The sequence below is a fragment of the Rosa chinensis genome, chromosome 4, assembly GCF_002994745.2.
Source record: "Rosa chinensis cultivar Old Blush chromosome 4, RchiOBHm-V2, whole genome shotgun sequence".
Taxonomy (NCBI): Eukaryota; Viridiplantae; Streptophyta; class Magnoliopsida; order Rosales; family Rosaceae; genus Rosa; species Rosa chinensis.
In genome coordinates, this window is record NC_037091.1 from 13,570,092 (window position 1) to 13,592,617 (window position 22,526).

Here is a 22,526-nt window from a genome sequence, read left to right on the forward strand (position 1 = left end):
ATGTACTGCAATCCCCATTTTCCAGAAAAACACATTTTGTCCTTGTATTTTCATCCTCCCAATTTATCGAACCGCTCTGTAATCTTTAGATATAGGAAACAACATAAATAATGTCTCAGACTCACTCACATGAATAGTTATCTAAAACACCCACATGGTCCAGTTCAGTTGGCAAGTTGACTGTGCTCCTTAAGCAAGTTGAGGGACTTGAGGCAGAGGTCTCAAGTTCGAGCCTTGTGTATGGAAAAGACTATGCGGGGAGGGCAAGCCCACCTATTTGGTGTACTCGATGCCCGAAGGGGGGTGTCGCTGCGTCTTTGGCTCGGCACTGTGCTGGACTTCGGGTAAAAAAGGCCATTGCGTGCCTCCTTGTGGTCCTTCCCAGTACCTCCTTTTTTTTATTATAAAAAAAAAAAAAAAAAAAAAAAAAAAAAAAAAAAAAGATGAATAGTTATCTAAAACGTTCTTCTATATACCGGACAGTGAAAGTGAATCGGTAATTATCTCAGCTAAAAAGCATGATATCACTTCATTACATTTTCACTGACCAAATACAAGACTTCATTACATATTCGTTCACCAATATTGCATTTTTATTTTTATTTTGGTCAAGAAACTTCACTGCATTTAATTACTGAGAAGCAGGGCCAATACCCACCCAAAAGCCTACATGTTCGGCAACCAACAGTACAGAACAGAAACTGAAACTGCAAGAATTGAGATGAAACAAATTCAATGTAAATAACTGTCTGAGGACTGAGGCTTTCCTGATGACAGTTACTTCCTTGGAAGGTGACATTCAGAAGTCAGCAATACCGGACAAACCTAAAATGGAAGTACTATATTCAAAAGAGTACCCGAAGCAACGGTTGATTTACAAATGGGGATCAATTGTTCTTTCCAAAATAAACAAGACTAAACAAGATATGTTGATTCCTCATGCATACGAACCCCATTGATAAGTGGCATGCAGGCCAACCACAATCAGAAGGGGCCGGATTGATGAAAGAGGTAGCTTTGAGATACCACTTTAATTGAGAAGCAGACTAATAAGGGTCACTGAACTTGCAAAATACGCTGGGCAAGTGTTGATGTTTTACAAATGAATGACTCATGAAGATCCCAACACCCTACAGCGGTATTCTCCCAATGCCCATATGGGGAATATGTTTCTGTATGCAGAATAGGCGATCATACAGTTCCGGTTGAAGACACCCATGATTTCCTGTAAAATAATATTTTAAGAAAAAGGTCTTAACACAACTTAGTAACATTTCACCCTTTATTTCCCAACAATAAATAAATAAATAAATAAATCAATAAAAATAAAAGAGATTTCCTTCACAATGTTATAGCAATCTAAGGAAAGGCATCAAAACAACAATAGAATGAGAATGGAACATCATGGTAAAGCAAATACTAAAACGCAATACAACAGAGATTGAGAGAAACACTACTACTCTTGATAATTCTAAACTCATAAAAAATAAAAATAAAAAAGATGATGATGATGATAAGATAATAATAATAAAAATCTTGTGACATAGTTTAAACTGAAATGGTGGGTATGTATTCATCCTTAATCTAGTATTTATAGTATAAGAAGATTTCTTATATTTTGTGCATGCTATGAATAAGATTTTCATTAAATGGATCATCAACGCAATGAATTATGACCCATTCCAAAAGGAATAGAGATCTCAAAGAAATAAATGTCAACTGTTCAACACTACGAGGAAGAAATAAAATATTTACTCATTTTTCCCAAAAATTGTTCGACTGATCATGCAGCTATAACTATCTCATTACTATTTATAAGTCACATGCCAAACCCAAGATACGAAGATCTTGTGCTCACTCCCAATTTTTCATTAGAATCCAAAAGGCATGCATAAAATCTGAAGGCTCAAGACCATTTCTTCCCAATTATCCATTCTAAATAGTATTGTCAATGAACAGTGAAGTACCTCTTGAGGAAAATCACCATTCTCCATTTGAGAATTTATCAAACATCTAGCCCCACGGTGCAACGGTGTCGGATCTCTTTCAGCCTGCTCCAAGATATAAGATTACCATGGTTTAGATGATTGCAAAAGTACAGCAGTGCAGAAAAGTCCATATCAGCATAAAAATAAAATAAAATAAAGTATAATGCAAAGATGGTGTAGGGAAGCATTAAAGTTTTTGTGGGATTGTGTTCAAAGGCAGAATTTTCTAGGGAATAATGAGAATTAGATTTCTTGGGTGATATGGTCAGATTTAGTGCTGCTGTTGAGTTCACTGTCAAAGAGCCTCTCTATGAAGTACAATGAGATTGGAGAGTGGCTGTATAGTAAGTCAAACTGTTAGATATAGACGGGCTTATGTTGTCTGATATAATGCCGTTATTCTACTATGAGTTTGAACAGTAAATTTTTGAATGTGCTATCTGTATCTGCGGACTGCTGATCAACAGCGAAAGTTGAACATGAGAACAACCTACGCACTACATGTGATGACATAATGTATTTAAGTAAACCTAAATACATTACCTGCCCGGCATCAATAAGAGCTAACATAGCCCATCCAGTGTTTACCACATGAGACCTATCCCCCTTGAGATTTGTGTACTCCTGCATGGACAGGGTATTAGAACGTTAACAGACATGAAACATTAAAACACACAAAACAAAATTATTACTGGAACCTGTTCAGTAATATCACCTCGGAGGTGCCTTTATGAGCATGTTTACGTTAAATACTGCCTGGGAATTTTATTTAAAGAAAAGGCCAATGACCCTAGAATTTCACAGGGTGTCCAATATAACCACACACCGATGATCAGGAAAACAAAAGCTACTTTTATTAAATATATTTTTATGTAACACAATTATACACACAGATATGATCATATATATTACCGTTGCTAGACATATATTAAACCAATTGAAAGCCCTTAAAATAATGTCTTAACTGTAGAAATTTAAATCTTTGGGGAACATGTCCATGGAGCATATATTACCGTTGCTAGACAAATATTAAACCAATTGAAAGCCCTTAAAATAATGTCTTAACTGTAGAAATTTAAATCTTTGGGGAACATGTCCATGGAGCACTACCATCTAAATTTTTCCCCATCAAAGAATATCATCAAGCTGCTAGAGTAGAAGTAATCTACTAGACTATTAGTAAGATCAAATATTCAAGCTCCATGCAACAAAAGATATAGCAGACCTAAGCTTACAAGAGATACGACAGGACTGACATATTTAAGGGTAACCACTAAAGGATCAGTAGAAAGAATAGCTAGTTTATAAATCAGGAAAGGGGCGAAACTAAGTTTTTTGTGTCTTTGCAGCCCACTATTCCTGTTCACCTAATCTTCAGCTTTGTAGCCATTCAAAGAATAAAAAGACAAAAAAGCAAAAGCAGACAGGAGAGAAGAATGACTTGGTTATCTTAAAATGATAGTTCAAAGGGATTGAGAGCTAAATAACACATAAAACAGTGTTAAACTGATAAACTACAATAGTTCAGAATTAGTGAAGCAACATAGAGAAAGTATTTGTAGTTATTTGACACATAAGAAAGATGTGGATTAGAAAGACCTAACCTTGTTTTGGCATGAAAGATAACTCTCTCCCCAGCCACCAGAGGCAAGCTGTTTCGATAGCAGAAAATCACAAGCATTACGAATGCTAGAGCTATTGTCGTAGTTCCTTCCAGCAGCCACCAACCCTTTTACCCCAAACCATGTACCATAAGTGAAGCAAACACCCCAAGAACCATACCTGCTCAGAAATTTTAGATATAAAAGGTGTGATTGCACTGCAAACCTTATTTTTCATACAGCAACAGGGAATCCTAAATTCTAAGACTTAGTTGCATGCAGTGGCCTAGGAAATCTTGAAAATGATACATCGGAGAATATATAACATTTAGAAAGAACTAATAAAATAACAAAAGCAGGGACAAACCATGAGCCATCAGACTCTTGTATCTTCTCAATAAAATCAACTCCCTTTTTGATGCACTGTTCTACTTCTTGTCGCCGATGACCAGGATATAATTTTTTAAATGATGCCAAAGCTTGAATAGCAGCTGAGGTACATTCAACATATCTACAGAGACATGAAATAAGCACCAACACAATTAAATAATTGGAAACACATTACGAGAGTACAGTTAGTGCAGTTCAAGGTGCTGATATCTTACGGATAATCGATAACAATGTCACCAAATGTCTCAGCAGGGTTGATCAACTGGAAAGAAAAATAGAAGTGAAATGCATTAGGTCTCCATTATCTGTGGAAGTGTTACTATTGAAAGCATAGATCATTGCAACATTTCCATAACTTGGACCAAAAAGAAAGGACGGATTCCTTAATGAATCTAATGAGCCATGTCACATAATGACTTTTGCCCAAGTTTCTAGAAGAAAAGACAGGATGAATTTACACATCAATGATGACAAGATGATCTACAGCTGTCAGACTGACCTATATGATGAAATGGGCGCTATCACCCTGGCGAACTGAAGGGATGTGAAAGTTGGAATGGTTAAGTTGGAACGGTTAACACATTTAAATATATACCTCCATGAGAATTTTCTACTTTAACTTGATAGTAAAAGATACTTTTTAATTTGTTCATGGCGTGGTTTTTCACTATCATCAGCTTATAAACAACAGGATCATAGAGATGGCATTGAACAGGGAGCTTAGCCTATTTTGTGTAGATAGATGTTTTGAAGAATGCAATCAGACAAATTTTACCTAACTTTCTCAATAAGAACAAGATGGAAATAAGCATAATTGGATACATAGGTTAATGAAGATCCTATTTACGCACAACACAAGAATTCCATTACTGACTAGAGGGAGGAGATTACAAGATGCACTTGCATTACTGAGTGCCCTACACAATTTTATTAGAACCGACTAAAGTGATATGAAGATCAGTGAAAACAATGGAGAGTCATGAAAAATGAGGCTACCTCCAACCATCTGTAGGACCTTGTGAGTTCATATGTCGCAAAACCACCATCCCCATTCTGCAATCAGGTTAATTTTTATGAAATAAATAGCTATTCACAATTATTGTGAATGGTGAGGGTATGAGTGGTTGAAAATAACACAGTTCTCTACTTCTTATTATGGTCTGGCTAACCTGTAATGAGAGTACGACATTGACAGCATCATACAACCGATTTGCATCTAGGGGTTCACCGACAATTTCTGATGGGATTTTTGACAAGATTAGAACAGCCTGCAAAAGATAAGAGTTATAAATAGTGAACAATAAAATAGGTAAATGCAATATGTTCAATTCCATCAACACTTACTTTCAGTCCTTCTGCTGTGCAGTCTGAGATGGGCCATCCATGATCAGCAGTAGAGAAAGGCCAAGCACCCTTTGAAATGTGGCGATACCAAAAGTCGAGATCCCCTGGGCAATTTTCTAAAACCTTGATAAAATAAAAGTCTCAATTAGGGAAATGCTGGAAACATTAGTAAGAAGCAAAACAGATTCTGATGCACAAAGAATTCTACCTGTGAATCTTTTATGAATTTATGTCCCTTCCTAAGAGTTGAACCATATTCTTCAACAAGGTTGGTTGACACGATTGCTTGAACTGCGAAAGCAGTGTCCCATAACTGGCTTCCATTATACCCCTACAATAATCATTACATCTAGGTCTTAAATAGAAAAGTTATTTCAGTAACTGAGGTAGAATAAAGTCATGGCCAAATTTTCAATGAGCATTCTAAACAGCTTGAAAGTGCCAATGGACATGCACCAACCAAACCAGATGTATAATAACTTTAAATGGAAGCCCCTCATTTACTCCGATTTCCCCCCAATAATTCTCAGTTTACCCTTTCAAGTTCATTTCTTATCAAAATTAAATTATACAAGAAACAGTAAAAAGAAAAAGGTTCACTCTTTAAAGTGGACTTGTGGAGTATTGGTGCTGGTTGCTCAATTGTCTTCATAGTGTTTGGTGGATGGCTACAGAATGCTTTCCACAAACCAGCAAACACTATAATGCCAGTTTCATAGACCACCAAGCACTTGGCAATTTCCACATTTATAAATGAGAGGACTAAGAATTTTTTGAAAGACAAAAAAGTCACGTAGTCTTGGGCAAAAAGTCATTTAGAATTTCCCTTGTCAAAAATTGTTCGGAGAGATGGCACTATTTCTACCTGCATTTTCATGCCATCTTCAGCAATCCATAGATAATCATAGATTCTTGGAATATGCAACTTGAAAGCCTCTGAATTTGGATCTTCCACCCAACAGCAAAGCATATTTAACACCTGCAACTCAAATTTAGTAAACTCTAATTGACAAATAAACATATGTGACAAGAGGGGTGCTTAATATATTCTGGCAATTAAAACATACACATCACTGAAAGGAAAACTGAAAAAGTAAAAACCAATTTCAAAAGTCATCTAGGAAAATAGCAGATTGGAATGAACATCAGTATTCAGTCCAAGATAAAAATAAAAAAAATAAAAAATAAAAAATAAATAAATAAAAGGTTGGAGATCATTGAAGGAATTTTGGAACCCAACTAATATTATAGTCAACCAAGAGAATCCAACTAGATTGTTGAGAACACTTAACACCAACTTTGGTTGGAGAAGAAAGGGGGAGGGGATAAAGGGATGGAAAGAGAGGAGGTCCATCATGTGGTAAAGGGTTGGGTTAGAACAGAAAACAGGGTGGATTTAATTCAGAAAACAGGGTGGATTTAATTCCCCTCCAAACCTCCCAAACCCATGCACTCGTGGAAGGAGTGCAAGGAATAAATAGTGTTACAAAATCATTACAAGATCCCAATTGAACTGAGAACCAAATAAAGGGTGTTATTTTATATTTATATTATTCGTACTACCAAGGAAATCCTCACATCCTTCTCTTTTACCATCCTTTCCATGCCTACAACTATTTTCCTGCTTCCTACACATCCAGTCTTCCAATGTAGTACAAGTGGCAGCACTCAGCAGATTAGGTCCACTCCCCTTAACAGACGAAACATTTATCACACAAGTTTGTATAGTAGTGAAATGCTTGGATATGTACCTTATTCACAGGCCCAATGCAAAGATAACGAGTATTCTCATCTTCATAATGTATGTGCTCAATCGCAGTTTGCAGAGCCTTTTCTCTCAACTTCTTTCCAGGCCAACGCATCAAGACTGGTTCAACAGCCTTATGAAGAGAGGTCCAAAGTATGTCTTGTACAAGGGGATGCGGATAGTACAAATCCTCCTGCAACAATAAAGCAATGCGTTTTCTTAAACAAATCAGGATCTAATTATCCAATTGATTGAACAATAAATAAATGGGATCTAAAATCTGCTGACTGTAAACCAACGTACTTGAATACAAAAAAAAAAAAACATCAAATACCTCGAACTAATATCCCATATAAATAGAACTGTGTATTACCCACTCATAGCACAACAAATAAAAGTAAGAATAATAACAATAATAATTAATTGCATCTATAAAATGTGAAACATAGCAATAATCGCAGCATATTCTAATCTTTTTCAGAAGGATCATACTTTCCTGTAAGCACATTAATCAACATTTGAGCTGTTATCACAATGAGTAATAATCAAAATGTGAAAACATCAGTACAGTTGTTATACTCTGCTCTTCAGTCAAGTAGCTAAAAAAGAAGAAGAAGAAGATAAATATACTATTTTCTCCCCAGTTTATTATCAACAAAATTATAGATTTTGTCTGATGTCAATTGACCAACCTTTGCACACTCATTCCGCGCCTGGTTCCAATCTATTTCATGATAGGGGACATTAAAAAGCTCCTTTCTCAAAGACAAAACTGTTGGTGTGATTGGACCAACAAACCGCTTTCCATACAAGTAAGACATTGGCAAATAGACCATGCGGCAATGACACCACATCCTTCCTGCAGAGTAAAAAGTAAATCAATTTCTCTGCTACAGTGGCTTTGAAGATCAAAGCAATTATCCCACATATGCCACAGCCCACTAGTAATCTTCAGTTAACCTTTTAGAACAAGATCACACCATATAATGCACAACTGAACAAAAACCATGCTAGCTGAAAACAATGGCATTTGAAATCTCCCTTCCAGAACAAAGAGTGCCGTTCTAAAATAGAAATTAAATTTCAAGAAGGAAAGGAAAAATCCACCAGATACAGCATATTTGTTTATGTTTAGCCATAGGAATGCCACACCAAAGCGAATATGTCAACTTAAGTCACCCAGAGCTTGGTATTTCCAGCATCAACTCAGATAGTTATATAACAATAACAAATTTCTGTCTGAAACAGAAACTGTATGCTATAAAGTTTATTATCCTCCAGGTCCCAGTCAAGAAAGGAAGTTATATGACCACCTAAGCTATGCTGATTACCACAATTAATTGTACATAACAAGTTAAAAAGTGGCTATAAGCTACTTTAACGTATTCCTCTTTTTCCACTGATAAGGAGATGTCACATATTTTCAGCAATTAAAAAGATACATGCATACATGAAGACACACATAAACACTCATCTGCATAAAATGGATAAATGAGCAAGAACCTGGATGGATAGGGAGCATGTAAGGAAGAAGCCATATCTCAGGGGGCAGGGGATTATTGCCAGACCATTCAAATGCTCCAAGTACCTATACCAACCACCAATATAACAAGGATTAAACAACTGAACTAGATTACCGATATATGGAGTTGTTCACATATACATTAAATTCTAGACTTAATGGTTTATTAGACCAACAAGATGAAGGTTAAGTTCTGAACTGATAACCACATTTTGCCCCATGATGTAATTGCTGTGGCACTCCCATGGTCCAAAATCCATTTACGCCCTGTCTCCATCGCTCCTTTTCCATCTTTAGCCCCTTCGCCAAGCAACCTTAAGGTAACATAAGTCAAGACACTACCAAACATGGTACTGGGGCCCTCTATGTGTAAACCCCACCCACCATCTTCATTCTGCAATTAAACATCTCTAAATTAACATAAATTCAGTCGATGAGTAGAAGCTCTAGAAAAGGAAAGCTCTGATAAACTTTTAAGAGATGAGTAAGTCCTAAAAGTTTTAATCCAAATTCTTGCCTGATGATTGTAAAGGTATCGACAGATCTCCTTCCTATGTTCATCTGTTAAGACTGCGTTCAGTGCCCCAGTGATGGACAAAGTAATCACCTGATCATTTGATGAGAAAAAGTGTCAAGAATGACAATAAGTAAGTAATTATCTTTGTAGTAACGTTTATTGTATAAGGAGGTATTAAAATTATAGTTTCTGGTGTACTCTGTTTAGGTTGACTAGCATATTATCCACAACAAGAGTCAATTTGAAACATCAGCACTTACCAGGCCAGGCAGTAAAAACATAGGGCCTCCATAGTCCCCAGGCCAATGTCCATCATGGGCTTGAAGTGTGGAATGGAAATTTATAGCCCTTCTTAAAACTTTAGTAACTGTCTCGTCGGTCAGATCTTCCGTGTCCTTTACTTTGATCTGGGGTAAAACATCATGAACCGGGCTCTCCTTGGAAAACTACATTTTTGGTGAGGAAAGACAAGTGGTTATACTTAAGTGAAGTGATGTAATTTTGATACTATAGGAAAAGAACTTGACATACAGCCAAAATCATAACAACAGCTTTAAAGAAACTCTAATTTTGGCATAGGTCTAAGATTAAGCATTGTTGCAAGTACCATGCAAACTGTACGTGCATTGCAATTTTGACATATTTATGGGCTTCGCTGCAAGACTAGCCCAAGAAGTATTCTACACAGTCTACCCTGTCACATTTAAAATGAAAATTAAGGTCTATGATTTACAAGATCTATTCTTTCTAGTGAAAATGAAACTCCCGGGACCAATTTTAGAATAGTATAACAGGCTTTTCAAAGTTGACTGTAGCTGGTTGCACCTTGACTGGTAGTTGTTTACCTCGGCAGAATTTCGAAATTCAGAAGAACCTAGCTCTAAAGTAACTCACAAATTGGTGGAATGAAAAAATTCATATGAAATGACATTAAAATGATGTTTTGTCATTTCAGTAAAAGAAAAAAGCAAGGCCAGCAAAGACGTGAGTCAGCGGCATCCAAAGAGAACAAATATAACAACTAAGCAGGAAACAGTATAGAGCACGTTAAAACAGTTCAGAAAACACAGATCACAAAAAATATTTAATAATTAACTAACATTATCCTAGTTAACTATTCCCAGATGTAGCTATCATTGACTCCAAATTTTCTGAATTTGGAAAGAGCAACTAGATCAACAAAGGTTAATTAATAATTAAAATATATCTCCATCACTTCGAAAACTCATCCAATGAAGATTCAAAATGTTTTCCACAGTACTATGACCTTTGTGACCAAACAGAAGAACCATGACGCAAACCACTGCTGTCAAAAATAACTTCAGAAGAAATTTTCACACTACAGTCGGCAACAATTCACTCCATCACGCAATCCATAGTCAAGCAAGAATTCCGGTCAACTTCAATTCTCACTTCCAAAACACAATATTAAAATATTCATATACAGACTTAACAAGAAGGTACTAGATCCCTAAATGAAGTAAGCAACGTACTGAAGTAAAGCAAACTCAAAACAAAGCGAGAACGCAACCGATCATTCCAGAATTGAAAAAACATAAAAAATCCGAACCTGAATGCGCATGAGCCGATCGGAGCTGTGCTTCTGAACGAAGCGGTGGTTATGGTAGTGTTCGCGAGCCTTCTCGACCTCCTCAAGCTCCGCCGGAGTTCCAAGCTTGGGATCGAACTCCCAGACATGCCGGCCGACGTGGTTGTTGAGCGTCCGCAGCCATGGATTCCCTCCCTCCGCAATCTTCAGCTTCCACATTCTCGATCCCGCGGCGATCGGCGGTCAGAATTCTCCAAGATCTGAAAAGGCTCGGAGGAGGAGGAGGAGAAGAAGAAGAAGAAGAAGAGTCGCCGGATTTCAAATCCAATTGAAAATGGAGGTATTTGAAGAGAGAAGACTGAGGATTTTGACGAAGGGGAAACAAACAAAATATGTAGCTCGCTGTGCTCTCACTGGATTCCGAAGTGGGAAGTTTTGAAAGAGAGGCATGTGGCAGTTGGCACATAAAACTATTGAGATTTACAGAGTGATAGTGGCAGACAAATTTCGTGGGGTGGGGTTCGTTTGGCTAGTGAATAATTTTTCCTTATTTGTGTAAGGGATTATATGAATGTTCTTATGATGCGGCCAAACACGGAAAAAGAAAAGCTAGAAAGTAGATCCTTCTATGATAGTGCAGTGCAGGATACCCCGATAGATCCACGGGTGTTCTAGAAGCCCCGCGCCTTCTAGAAGAGCAGGTCGTCAACTAGGTCACGTTAAGGCCGTCTTGTCATGTCTCTGGATTCCCTTTTGCCTAATTTTTTGTGGCTTACATATTGCAGCCGTGCCATTTTGCGTACGTCTGCTCAATTAAAATAGTAATCACATTCTGAAAATATGAGTATTTTAATAGGGTGAAATATTCAAAACACTTAAAAATCTCTGTACATCTGATTGATCAGTCCTTTCTAAAAATTTATAAGATGGATGACGATTGACGATGATGGCTTGTAGCTGGGACTGATAACCTAAGCTCAATAATGTGATCCAGTTTGCTTTCTTAGGGTCAATGACGATGCTCACCACAGAAATGTAATGGACTAAGAATACTGCCGACCGTCGTTAACTACATAAGGATGAAGAAGAACCCAATGTTCAAGAAGTTTAGGTACGTGTCCTTGCTTGGACCATTCTAACATAGCACATGCCCTCTCTACTCTACCATCTACCTTCCCTGAAAGTCTTCTATTTTAGAAATTAAGTGAACTCAAAGACTTATGATGGAACCATTAAATCGGTTTTGAATAAAAATAATTAAGATTGTAGGACTTTAACATGATTCAAAAAAATGCTCTAAGTTAAGAACAAATTGTTCAATAATGCACAATATCAAGAAAGTAACTAATATACGAAAAAACAAACATACATAACAATACAATATTTAATAAGATTACCTCTCGCTCCTTTTTTTTTAAGATACGTCTATTTGGGTATGACTTGATCTTTCTTGGCTGTTGAAAATAATAACAAAGTAATAGTACAAGCTGTATCACACAAGTTTATATCTCAAATTCAATCCCTTGAACACCCTAGAAAATCAATTTTAACTCACTTTCAATACTAGGTATAGATAACTCTACAAATTCTACAGTCAATGCAGTGCACTACTATCTCTTTTATAGGCAACAGGCAATTAATTGATTCATTGCACTTCGTAGAAACATGAGATATAGTAAGAAAAAGTTCGTCCACTTCCGCTCAATATTTTTACACCAAAAGTCTATTTGGTTTCCGTGCATGTTTATTACTCATTCTCCATGCTCTAAACTCAACAGTGCATAAGTTTAGATTTGTTCCCTTAATTTCAACTAAGGCTGCACCTAGCTTTGGCTATATTTACCTTCATCATACAATGAATGAATCATATCACATGCATTATATTGCGCATATTGCGGGTTACTTATTTCCATTCAAATGCTCCAATCTCCATAGTCCATAGTCCTCCATAACATTAGCTTGGAGCCATACTACTAAAAGTACTTCGAAGACATGGATGCAAATAAGCCTAACCCTAGTTTCTTCAAACAAATTTGAAGGGGAGGTCAAATTAAGTGGCGTCGCCTTATGCCCTCCCCAATTATATGCCCCACAAAAGATTCGAAAGCAATGCAAGACTTTTACATGTGCCAAGTTTAGTGCAATATTTGGCTAGCAAAAATTCAGGGGTTCGGGGTTCCATTCCTTCTTCTTCTCTTTTTTTTTTTTTTCCCTTCTTGTTTTTGTTTTCTTTCAAGTTATTCATAAAGTGGAAGGACCGGCCAGGTTGAATTATCTGGGAAGTGACCCAGCAATAAGTACATCCTAATGAAGAATTACGAGCCGAATGCAGCAACCAAACTTACTAACATTGATTTCAACGTTGTTGTAGCAGAGGTGTCCTGATCAATGATAGGGTTAGTGAAGGCCCAAAAGAAAACCGCTACTAATCAGATTAGTTGGTGAGGCTGTTATGATGGATCGGGCCCATGGGCCAGAACGATAAAAGCTTTGACCAGACTGTGCTGAGTCCAATTTTTTTCTTTGTATTGTGCCATGATGTGTGTCAAAAATAATTAGGTTGTGATTTTTTTCTTGCATTCCTTTCGGTTTGATCATTATAATAATGTTCTTATTATTAATGAAATTGTTGTCCTGTGTTTTCTGAAGTACTCAAATAAATTAAGGACTTTTGTTGACCCAGTTCTATTTTTTCTAAGGTTACTCTTTAGGCTTAGGATTAATAAAAATAGTGTATCCTTAATCCTAATTACTGTGCGGAGGGCCATTGGTTAGGATGGACTAGGAAGAGTGCCCGCGCTTTGCTGCAAGAAATGTTACTGGGATAACATTGCATAGCAGAATGTTTTTGTTGAACATGCTACACAAATTTCTCCACCGAAATCAATAACTTCAAATCAAACTTGGTAAGTATTGTTTAATAAAACAATAGATGAAAGACAATAATGAAAACTGTTTGATGGATGTTGGCTTGAAAATTACAGATTTTGTGCCTTGTTCTTATTTTGAAGTTCCACCAATTTGATTGAACATTGATGCAGATTATGGTTCGGCCCCTGCAATGTACATTTGATAAATTTTATTAAGAATGAAGGGCTATTGCTCATTTCAAAAAGTCAGCAGTTTGGGGAATGTGCTGATTTCACAAAATCAGCACAGTTAGTGATTATGCTAACCTTGGAGCACAATTTCTTAAGCTTCCAAATCTGTGTATCAGTAAAACATCTAATTGCTGCAGTTGAAAACAGACATGAGCAGCTACTGCACTACCTCAATGGCAAGGCAAACAATGACAACCAGATTCGAGCACATCATCAAACTTTCCAAAAGTTTTTCTGATTGCAATAGTAGAGTGGTCTGCTCAGATACAACCAAGGCACTGTCCCATTTTTTGACTCTGTCAAAGAGAGTAGAAACTATGGTCATCAAATGCTGAGTAGTCAACAAACTTGCAAAAATAGTGTCAACATTAATCAAAAACACACGCTACTGAATCAATTAAGTGCAAATATTTACAATGGATCAGATTTTCAGTGGCTAAAGTTAGATAAAGAAAAAAGAAATAGTAAGGAGAAAGGAAAACCATAATGAATGCAGAGAGCAAATGTTGGGAGAGAAAATAAGTTTAAAAGTATACATTATATCAAAATTGAATTGAAATGAAATCTAGTATACATTATATGAAGATTGATACAATTTACTTTTAATCAAAAGTGTCTTTGGAGTAAATCATCAATTTCATGTTGAAAATAGGAAATGATACAGAATCAATATAAAGACTCTGATGATCGTATTTTTTTTAATATGAACAGAGTAAAGAAGTAGTAGAGATATACTTTTATCAATCATAGTGATAAAATAGCTTGCAGAGAAAACTTACCAAGGAAGGGATAAACTATTCTTTAGCTGTGTCTTGTGTTTGGGTCTCGAGCTAAAGAGACTCAAAAGAGGGTCTACATTGAAGGATTTTATAAAAACTGGTTGCAGGTAGAACGCTCTTTTGATGCTTTTAGATATTCATTTCATAAGGTGTTGGCCTCTCTTGGTTTGTCGAGCACTTGATACCTAATCAGCAGCATATCAGACGAACAATATGATCAGCCAACAAATAACATAGTAAAGAGAAAAAAAATGAAAACCAAAAGAAGAATCAGCGAACAGATGACATGGTAAGTTAGAAATGAATCATATGAGCAGTACATTAACATCGTGGGAACAAAAAGAGAGAAATTTTGTTATTCTAAAAGAACTTACTCAGTATAAGAGTAACCAGAAGGCAAACTAATCAGCTCGAACATTAATTATAAGAACTCTTAGCCAGAGTTCTTCATGGGTAGGGAGCAAATGAGACTCTGAACAGAACAATTCTTTGCCATCTTCTTAGTTCATACAAATAGATTTCTTGATCTATAGCAAGACAGAGTTCAGAGCTGCCTCATTTCTCTTAACAGTAGTCATGCACATTTAAGAAAGGGAAGATGTTCTGCTTTCAAATCAGTTTCATAGCATAGTATAATTCCAGAAGACACATGACAGCTTTTAATTTTAGAAGTTCCAACATGTTTTCAACATCATGAATTCAGCTCTGAAAACAAAGTAAAACCAATTGCATGCAGTTTCAAAGAGGGGAATGCATCTCTATCGAGTGGAAAAAAAACCTTACTGATTGCCTACACATTATGAACTTGTATGGAGTATAAGAGAACAACAGAGGAATGCCATGAAACAGAAGAAATAAAACATTTAGTACCTGAGTAACTTCCTAACTTTCTTTTTGGACATATTCAGGCTTTCTGCAATCCTCTGAAAACAAAGTGTAATTAAAGAAATAAACATTGCTGGCATCAGCAGTTTCATATATAATTTAGTTGACAAAGTAATTGCTTTCTGATGATAACCACAAAAAAAAAACTTACATCGATAGATGGAGTTATTCGTTTCTCTTCCAATCTAACTTTTGCATTTTTGAGTAACCCTAACCTCTCATGCATATGTGTAGGCAGTAGTAAGGTTCTGGAATTTTCAACCAGCGCTCTTGAAACACCCTGGAATGCAAAGAACATGTATACCAGTTTTAGCCTTGCCAAAGAATCAATCTCTCATGATAAATGATATATATTACTACTCACCAAGTTGTTGACCATTTAAATTGAAAAGAGTATCCACCAGTAAACATAAGTAGAGATTTTGAACCCCTTTGATGAATCAAATTTGTCAACATCGTGTAGTAGTTAAGCCACCCTATAATAAGCTTCGTATATGAGAGTTGGATCATCTTAGATATAGTTACAGGGGTGGAGTCTGGAACAGGAAATCATGAAATCAACTGAACTTAGAGATGCAGCAACATTAAAGAGAACAGCCATAGAGCATGAGGGTAGATGATATTCTAAATGGCAGATGTATAAAAGAACTGAAGGCAGGGAAGTTTAAAAGCTGTACGCCGAAGGGAGAACTCAATTAAACCCAAATTTAATCCCAAATAGACGCCCCCAAATAGCTGAAGCTAATAGATTACTAAGGGGAAAAGAAAAAAAAAAACCAACAAAACAAAAACTGCTGCTTATCATCTAGTAAATTCAATTGATCAATAATGTCAAAAACCAATGCATCAGTCATGAAACAATAATTCTTGGTTGGTATTTATTTTATATGATTTTTGAAAGTGCAGAAAAGAAAATTACATGCTTCAGTTATTTGTTGAGTACTTAAAGCAGAAGAAATCTTTTGAAAATACTTTGTGTCCAATAAAGCAATGTGTGGTTATGCAGTAAGTGTTGTTTACATTTTTTCTGAATATTACAATAGACAACATGGATATTTTTGGTTATATTGTCTTGTTCAACTTCAAGCCTGTCTAGACTTTAAGCTAAGAAACTGCATGCAATTCATGAGGACACAACAACGACTAAAAACTAAGCTAACAAAAAAAAAAGTACAACAAAATGGCCAAACCTGCGATCCTCACTCTCGCCAAATCCATCAAAAGCAGAAATCAGAACACCACAGTCCCTTCTACTGCATAAAACACAAAGGTTAATCTAATCAGAAACCAAAGGAAAATTTCCACATGCCAAACCAAAGAACTCAGCAAGAAATAAATCAATACACACAATAAAAACAAAACAATGTAAGATGCTGTTTTTGATTGCAAACATTAAGAGCAGATATAAAGTAAGTTGTGTATTAGAAATATCTGTACAGTTATTTTAGTTAGAACTATTGAAAAACCAGATTATACAAAAAAATGATACTATTGCAAATTGTGAAAACAGCAAGAACAGTAATCAATTTCTATACTTATTAGTCATGGATTTTTGATGCATTTTCTATTTGGCTCCCATGAAATACAGAAAATCAACTAACTAATAAGATAAAAAACAGAAAATCAAATATCTAATAAGAGAAAACCAAATTGAATGAAAGATTTATTAGTAAACAAAGTCCCAGATTATGAATCGGAGCATATAATAACAAATCAAACTATCAAATTAATAAAAATAATAGAATCAAAACAAAGACTTAAGTCACCTACTACAACTTTGTCATCTTGTTCTTTTGGTTCTTCTTAATTTTTTTTTCTTCAAATAATCGTATATGCAAGTTCATGCAAAATATTAGAAAGTATCCATTTAGGGATACCAGAAACAAAGAAAAGAAAAACTTGTCTCTGAAAATGATTGAATGTTAGACAGGAAATTTATTCGAACTCAGAAAGAAGAACACAAATTCAACTAAAACATAGATTTAATTACTTGACTCACCTAGAGAGCAACCTCTGTAAGTAAAGACCCTCAAATAAACTCATACTCAAAGCCGTTCTCTTGTGCTTCGCCGAATCAGTAAGTTCCTATAAATTTCATTAAAATCAAAGGATAGCTAAAGAAAGAAAAAGAAATAAGAAAAGAAGTATATTATTCACAGATGAAACCTTTTCTATTTGATTTTAGTCAAATCTTCCTCTCTCAGACTATCAATGGAATTTCAATTTGAGAGCTGTTCAAAAAACAAAAAATGCAAATACAAATCAGTGAACTAAACCATTATAGGTATTTAACAAAAAGATTAATCTTTATTTTTGTTGTCCTGATTGTATGGAATTAAGAATCTTACCAGGCCGTGATAGGTATTGATGTTGATGGATGTTTCTGATGTTGGCGAACAGAAGTACTGATATTGATCGAGGGTCCTGGAAACGAAAAAGAAGTGAAGATCTTGCTTATATAGTCAAGGATTCAGGGTAAAATTGTAATCCTTGAGTAAATCCCTTTTGAACACTGTTTGGCAAGTCTGGAACCATCACAAACCTTCGTTTTGTCTTGATTCTAACTGTTTTGCAGCATATCTTCTCCTCCCCCAAAACGGACATAGCTTCTTGTACCCAAAAAAAAAAAAAAAGACATAGCTTCAGACACCAATGGCAGAGGCGTAAAAAAAGATAAAGTGAGGAAAGGAAACCTGAATTCACCCCCAAAACTAAGTAGCTTTGCTGTTTGATCAAATCTCTCTGATGAGAGAAGGAAATTGGGCGTCGTTGATACAGAAGCATCTCCTAAGAGCAAGTGTGGTCTTGCTCCAATCCCTCTCCCCCAGTATCTACGTCCACCCAGCCAAAACTGAGAAATGCAAAACTGATATAAGTGAAACCCAAAATTGTATGAGACTTCAACCTATCCAATAACAACGAATTGGAGAAGCAAAAAAATATGAAGCAAAAACAACCATTCAATAAAAGCCTCAATCTTCGAAATTTTACCACCCTCAGATCACAAAAGCTTTAACTTTTATTTGGGGATAGGCTTACCTGAGAGAGAGGATTGACTGCGAATTCCGGTACGGACAAAAAACTCGTCGGCGAAGATGAAACCTCCGCCACTAAGATAGAGCTGACAGAACCTCTAGTACAGAGAAACTATCTCCTGCTGCGAAACTACATAGGACACACACAGATCAAAGTCAAATGGGAATCCTAAGGTTCGTGATTCACTGATGAAATCAAGGAACAGCGAGATTGTTCGGTTGTTACATGTATGGTTGCAGTGTTGCTGTACTTCTTCGATGTTGTACAGAGTGATGGGAATAGCTTAATAAAGACAAAGCAAGAACAGAACCATATAGAAAACAAACCTCTTTTTTTTTCTCTTTGTTTCTTCTCTCTTGATTTTAATTCGATACACCACATAGAACACGTGATCAGACTTTATAGCTATATTGAAAAACTTGGATTGGTTCCATATCTAAACAAGGCTTTTTGAGTTTCAATCATAGTTGATTTATTATAAAAGGTTTTTCCATCTCTATATACAGAAAAGAAAAATAAAAAAATATAGAGCACAGAAAAAAATAAAACTGTCTATTTCATATACACATAAATATTAGGATTCATTTCCACTATACAAAACAGTGAAGGCTTACCTGGAATCAAACTTGAATCAGATTATGATGGGCAGAAGACAGAGGACATAGAAAGCTACAGGTCAAATATACTGCAAAGAGCCTGCAAACATAACACACATTCACATAATGAACATAATATTCAAAGTGTCTAACCCCCACATGTAACAAACTAAACCTCATTTCATACAAAACTGAAAAACAGAAGCATATCTCAGCAGAAAATTGACAATTCGTGTAGTACAGATCCTTACTACTGCAGATGAATTCCCAAATGAACTTAATTTCCAATTCCCAAAAGCACAACTGAGAACCAAAAAAACAAAAGCATTGTTTCCAAAAATCTCATGATTGGGAACAGGTTCTGCCATCTGATTCGACAGTTGTTAAATCGCGCGATACTGCCAAGGCGGGGAGCTTTTGCAGGGTTCATTACATTAATGAGTGCAGGTCTATTTTTCAATATAAACCAATGTTTTCAATGTTTGATAATGTAATGAAAGACTGCAGTAACAACATTGAATCCCAGGTCTAAGCAATTTTATATTCTCAGAAACAGACATGTGGGGCAAATACTCATAAATTATTCAGAAAAGCCCTGAATATAGTCTTTCAGGAAATAAAATTTTCATTTTTTTCCTCTCTTCTGCGCAAATTGAGTGTAGTCTTTCAACACCATATTACTCGGTTTAGAAATCTGTATCTGAAGCTTGAATTTTACATGTAGCAGAATGAAATGAAGTTGACAAACATTGTTTGCCCAAAGCAACCCTTTCTGAATTTTTAAGTAAGTTAACCACTTTAAGTAAGTAAAGTGGAGCTTTACACATATACCTGAGTGGTGATCAAGGGAGGGAATTTCGCTACTAATTTGATGGTGATTCAAAACACACCATTAGTTCGATAAAACGCAGAAGCCAAATCGAACATCAGAAGGTGAAGAAGCAAACTCCTAAGCGGTGGATGCCCTGTCAAAATTTACTATAAAGGGTGCATGTCAGCACCTGAGTCTTTGAATTACAAAGCTAGAAGCAAAAAGCAAAATGGAGAGGGTCCTCACCCAGTTTTTCTCACTGAGAAGCGATAAAGCCAATTCCAAGCTTCAATGGTTGAGAAGTTCTGTTTTGACGAAGACCCAGGCATGTCTCCATCTCCAAGTCATATTGCATCTCCAAAACCATCTCAAAGTCCTTCATCGATTGGCAGGAATTTCTGGGCTCATGTACAGTATTACTGGGTTGAAAGACTATATAGAGTATTTGCGCTGAAAGACTATTTTCAGAAAAGCCCTGAATATAGTCTTTCAGGAAAAATATTTTCATTTTTTTCTCTCTTCTGGGAAAATTGAGTTTAACATCTCAGGAAACTATTTTTTTTTTTTTTTTTTAAGACATAGAGTAGTTAGTATGTTCATGGCAATATATGAAAATGAGACACTGCAGTAACAACATTGCACAAACTCCAGGTCTATCATGATAATGTTTTCAAAATACTCAGTCGGTATGTGTGATAACTTGATAATGGCATCATTTTCCAAAATGTGCCAATGTTTGATTAATGCATGGTTCCGCTCCTCATAACTCCAAGGTTCTCATATTAATAACACAACCATACCACATTCAAATACAAACAAAAAAGCACCATAGAAATGGGAAAGATAATTAAGGTCACCTCAGAGATACAGATAATAAAAACTCAACTAAGCCCTTCTTATTAGGCAGTATGAAAAAAATGGTCATTTTCAAGTTACATGAAGTATACTAATAGCATATATTCTCAAAGATTGAAACAAAGAGTTAAATACTAATCAAAAACTGCAAACATCAGTCCAGAAATGTAACTAAAGCTAACATCGAAACTAAAAAGATTAAGAAACTACCTTCCAAATCTGAAGACAATTCATCCCTTAAAATATTTTCTTGCCAGTTCCACCTGAGAAAAGAAAAAGTCACTATTTGTGAACGAAATGCAATCTTAAATGGAAAAGAAGTGGTCTATTTGCAAACAATCTAAACTGAAAAAAGGCATGATAAAATTAGTAAAAGAGAAATTTGACCAGGAATACATTGTAAGACACAAACTGTGACTAAGTTTGGCAAAAACCGAGTTCATTTGCCTACTTATGCTGCGATCTCTATTAGTGAAGACACAGGGTAGCTTATAAACTGTGAAATTTTTTTACAGTTGACTTAATTCTTGTGTGATTTCATTCAAAGGCGGGGAGAGAAGAAGATACTATAGTTGGTTCCAACCTAAGCAACAAAAGAAAAGAAAAAAAAAACTGAAAGAAAAAATAATAATAGACCCTGCATATAAGAACATGGAAAAATGTAAAGCTATTTATCACAACCTAATGAAAATGTAAATACTTTCTTCTTTAAGAAATTGGCACGTACCTTTGATTTCTCAGTAAAACCTCCACCCTAGCTTTGAACTTTGCATGTTCTAGAGTTCAGTGTCCCTATATAAAAACAAACTAACCAGAGTTACCAGAAATAACACCAAAAGCAAATCAACAATAAATCGAGCAGAGTGCTCAGCCACCTATCCAAATTTTAGTATGGTATAATATATTAGAAACACCTCAAGAAGTAACTCACTGCCTAGCCTAGTATGTAGATGTTGCAGTCATAACCCAAACACCATCAGTGAAAGATAAAACATAAAACGTAACCATATGATTAGTAGAAGAAAGTATTGAAGCAGAATTTGCAAACTGAACAGACAGTAAAAAATATCCACAAAGACCTTACGATAGAATTATCAAAAATTCGATTAACCTTGTCTCGGCTTCAAAATACAGTTGAGTTTCTATACATAATAAGTCTACTGCAGTAGTAAAAACCATAACCAATCTACTCCCAAGTTAAAAACCATAGCTAGGAAGATAAACATACCATACCTCTCCACAGTCTTCATATGTGGAATTGTCAAATCTATTTTAAACAAACAAAATGCCCAACCCTCTTATACTTGTAAAGAAAAAGTTGCAGACTTTGAAATTCAAACACACCCAGAATTGAAAAGATTAAAATTTGAGTTAAAATTTGAAAAAGATTGAGCGAGCGACTCCAGCCGGTGACGATGTCAAATAGGCTGCTGCATGGTACACTGACCTGCACAGTTAAAGCACAATCGATTATAAATAAAATACAACCTGAGGATGAAGAACAGAAATTTGGCGAAGAATCCATCCGGGCATAAAGAGAATTACCTGAGATGAGACCCTTTCGGCCCTCTCTTTGTTGTCTACCTTTCCAGAATATCAACACGCTCTCGCTCTCTCGATCTCGAGTTGCAGCACAAAGAAAATAAACTTTCGTCCTCTCCGTCACTCTTTGTGCAGATTCAAGGAGCTGGTGTACTTTCTCCAGAGCCAACTGCCAAGCCATAACCACTCGGCATCACAGGCAGCCAACACCTGTCGGGATCGAAACTGTTCATAAGGAGTTGCCTAGGAACAGTTACCCGCCT

The 22,526-nt window shown here is 35.9% G+C and overlaps 1 protein-coding gene and 1 long non-coding RNA gene across 22 annotated transcripts; both read right to left on the reverse strand.

Moving 5' to 3' along the window:
* Window positions 1-575: 575 nt before the first annotated feature.
* LOC112197019 (cycloartenol synthase 2) lies at window positions 576-11,196 on the reverse strand. Its single transcript, XM_024337542.2, has 18 exons — window positions 10,680-11,196; window positions 9,370-9,555; window positions 9,110-9,199; window positions 8,792-8,986; window positions 8,574-8,658; window positions 7,763-7,929; window positions 7,075-7,263; window positions 6,189-6,302; window positions 5,532-5,654; window positions 5,324-5,446; window positions 5,149-5,247; window positions 4,976-5,032; window positions 4,195-4,241; window positions 3,957-4,100; window positions 3,593-3,770; window positions 2,532-2,612; window positions 1,968-2,051; window positions 576-1,225 (listed from the first exon to the last, which is right to left on the reverse strand). Exons 1-18 carry the CDS (start codon window positions 10,875-10,877, stop codon window positions 1,112-1,114), a joined length of 2,274 nt encoding a protein of 757 aa, XP_024193310.1. The 5' UTR covers window positions 10,878-11,196; the 3' UTR covers window positions 576-1,111.
* A 2,278-nt stretch (window positions 11,197-13,474) lies between these two features.
* LOC112200894 lies at window positions 13,475-22,509 on the reverse strand. 21 transcript variants are annotated; one of them, XR_002936504.2, is made up of 20 exons: window positions 22,267-22,505; window positions 22,066-22,168; window positions 21,449-21,513; window positions 20,932-20,984; window positions 20,113-20,382; window positions 19,887-20,033; window positions 19,074-19,155; window positions 18,463-18,588; window positions 18,117-18,274; window positions 17,966-18,032; window positions 17,772-17,847; window positions 17,590-17,654; window positions 17,423-17,508; window positions 16,614-16,676; window positions 15,788-15,959; window positions 15,575-15,703; window positions 15,409-15,461; window positions 14,539-14,723; window positions 13,835-14,055; window positions 13,475-13,714 (listed from the first exon to the last, which is right to left on the reverse strand). It is a non-coding gene; the product is annotated as an uncharacterized LOC112200894 (long non-coding RNA). The 21 variants fall into 21 exon arrangements; XR_005810387.1 differs by having other exon boundaries at window positions 20,113-20,316; window positions 22,267-22,504; XR_002936505.2 differs by having other exon boundaries at window positions 20,113-20,242; window positions 22,267-22,503.
* Window positions 22,510-22,526: the final 17 nt, after the last annotated feature.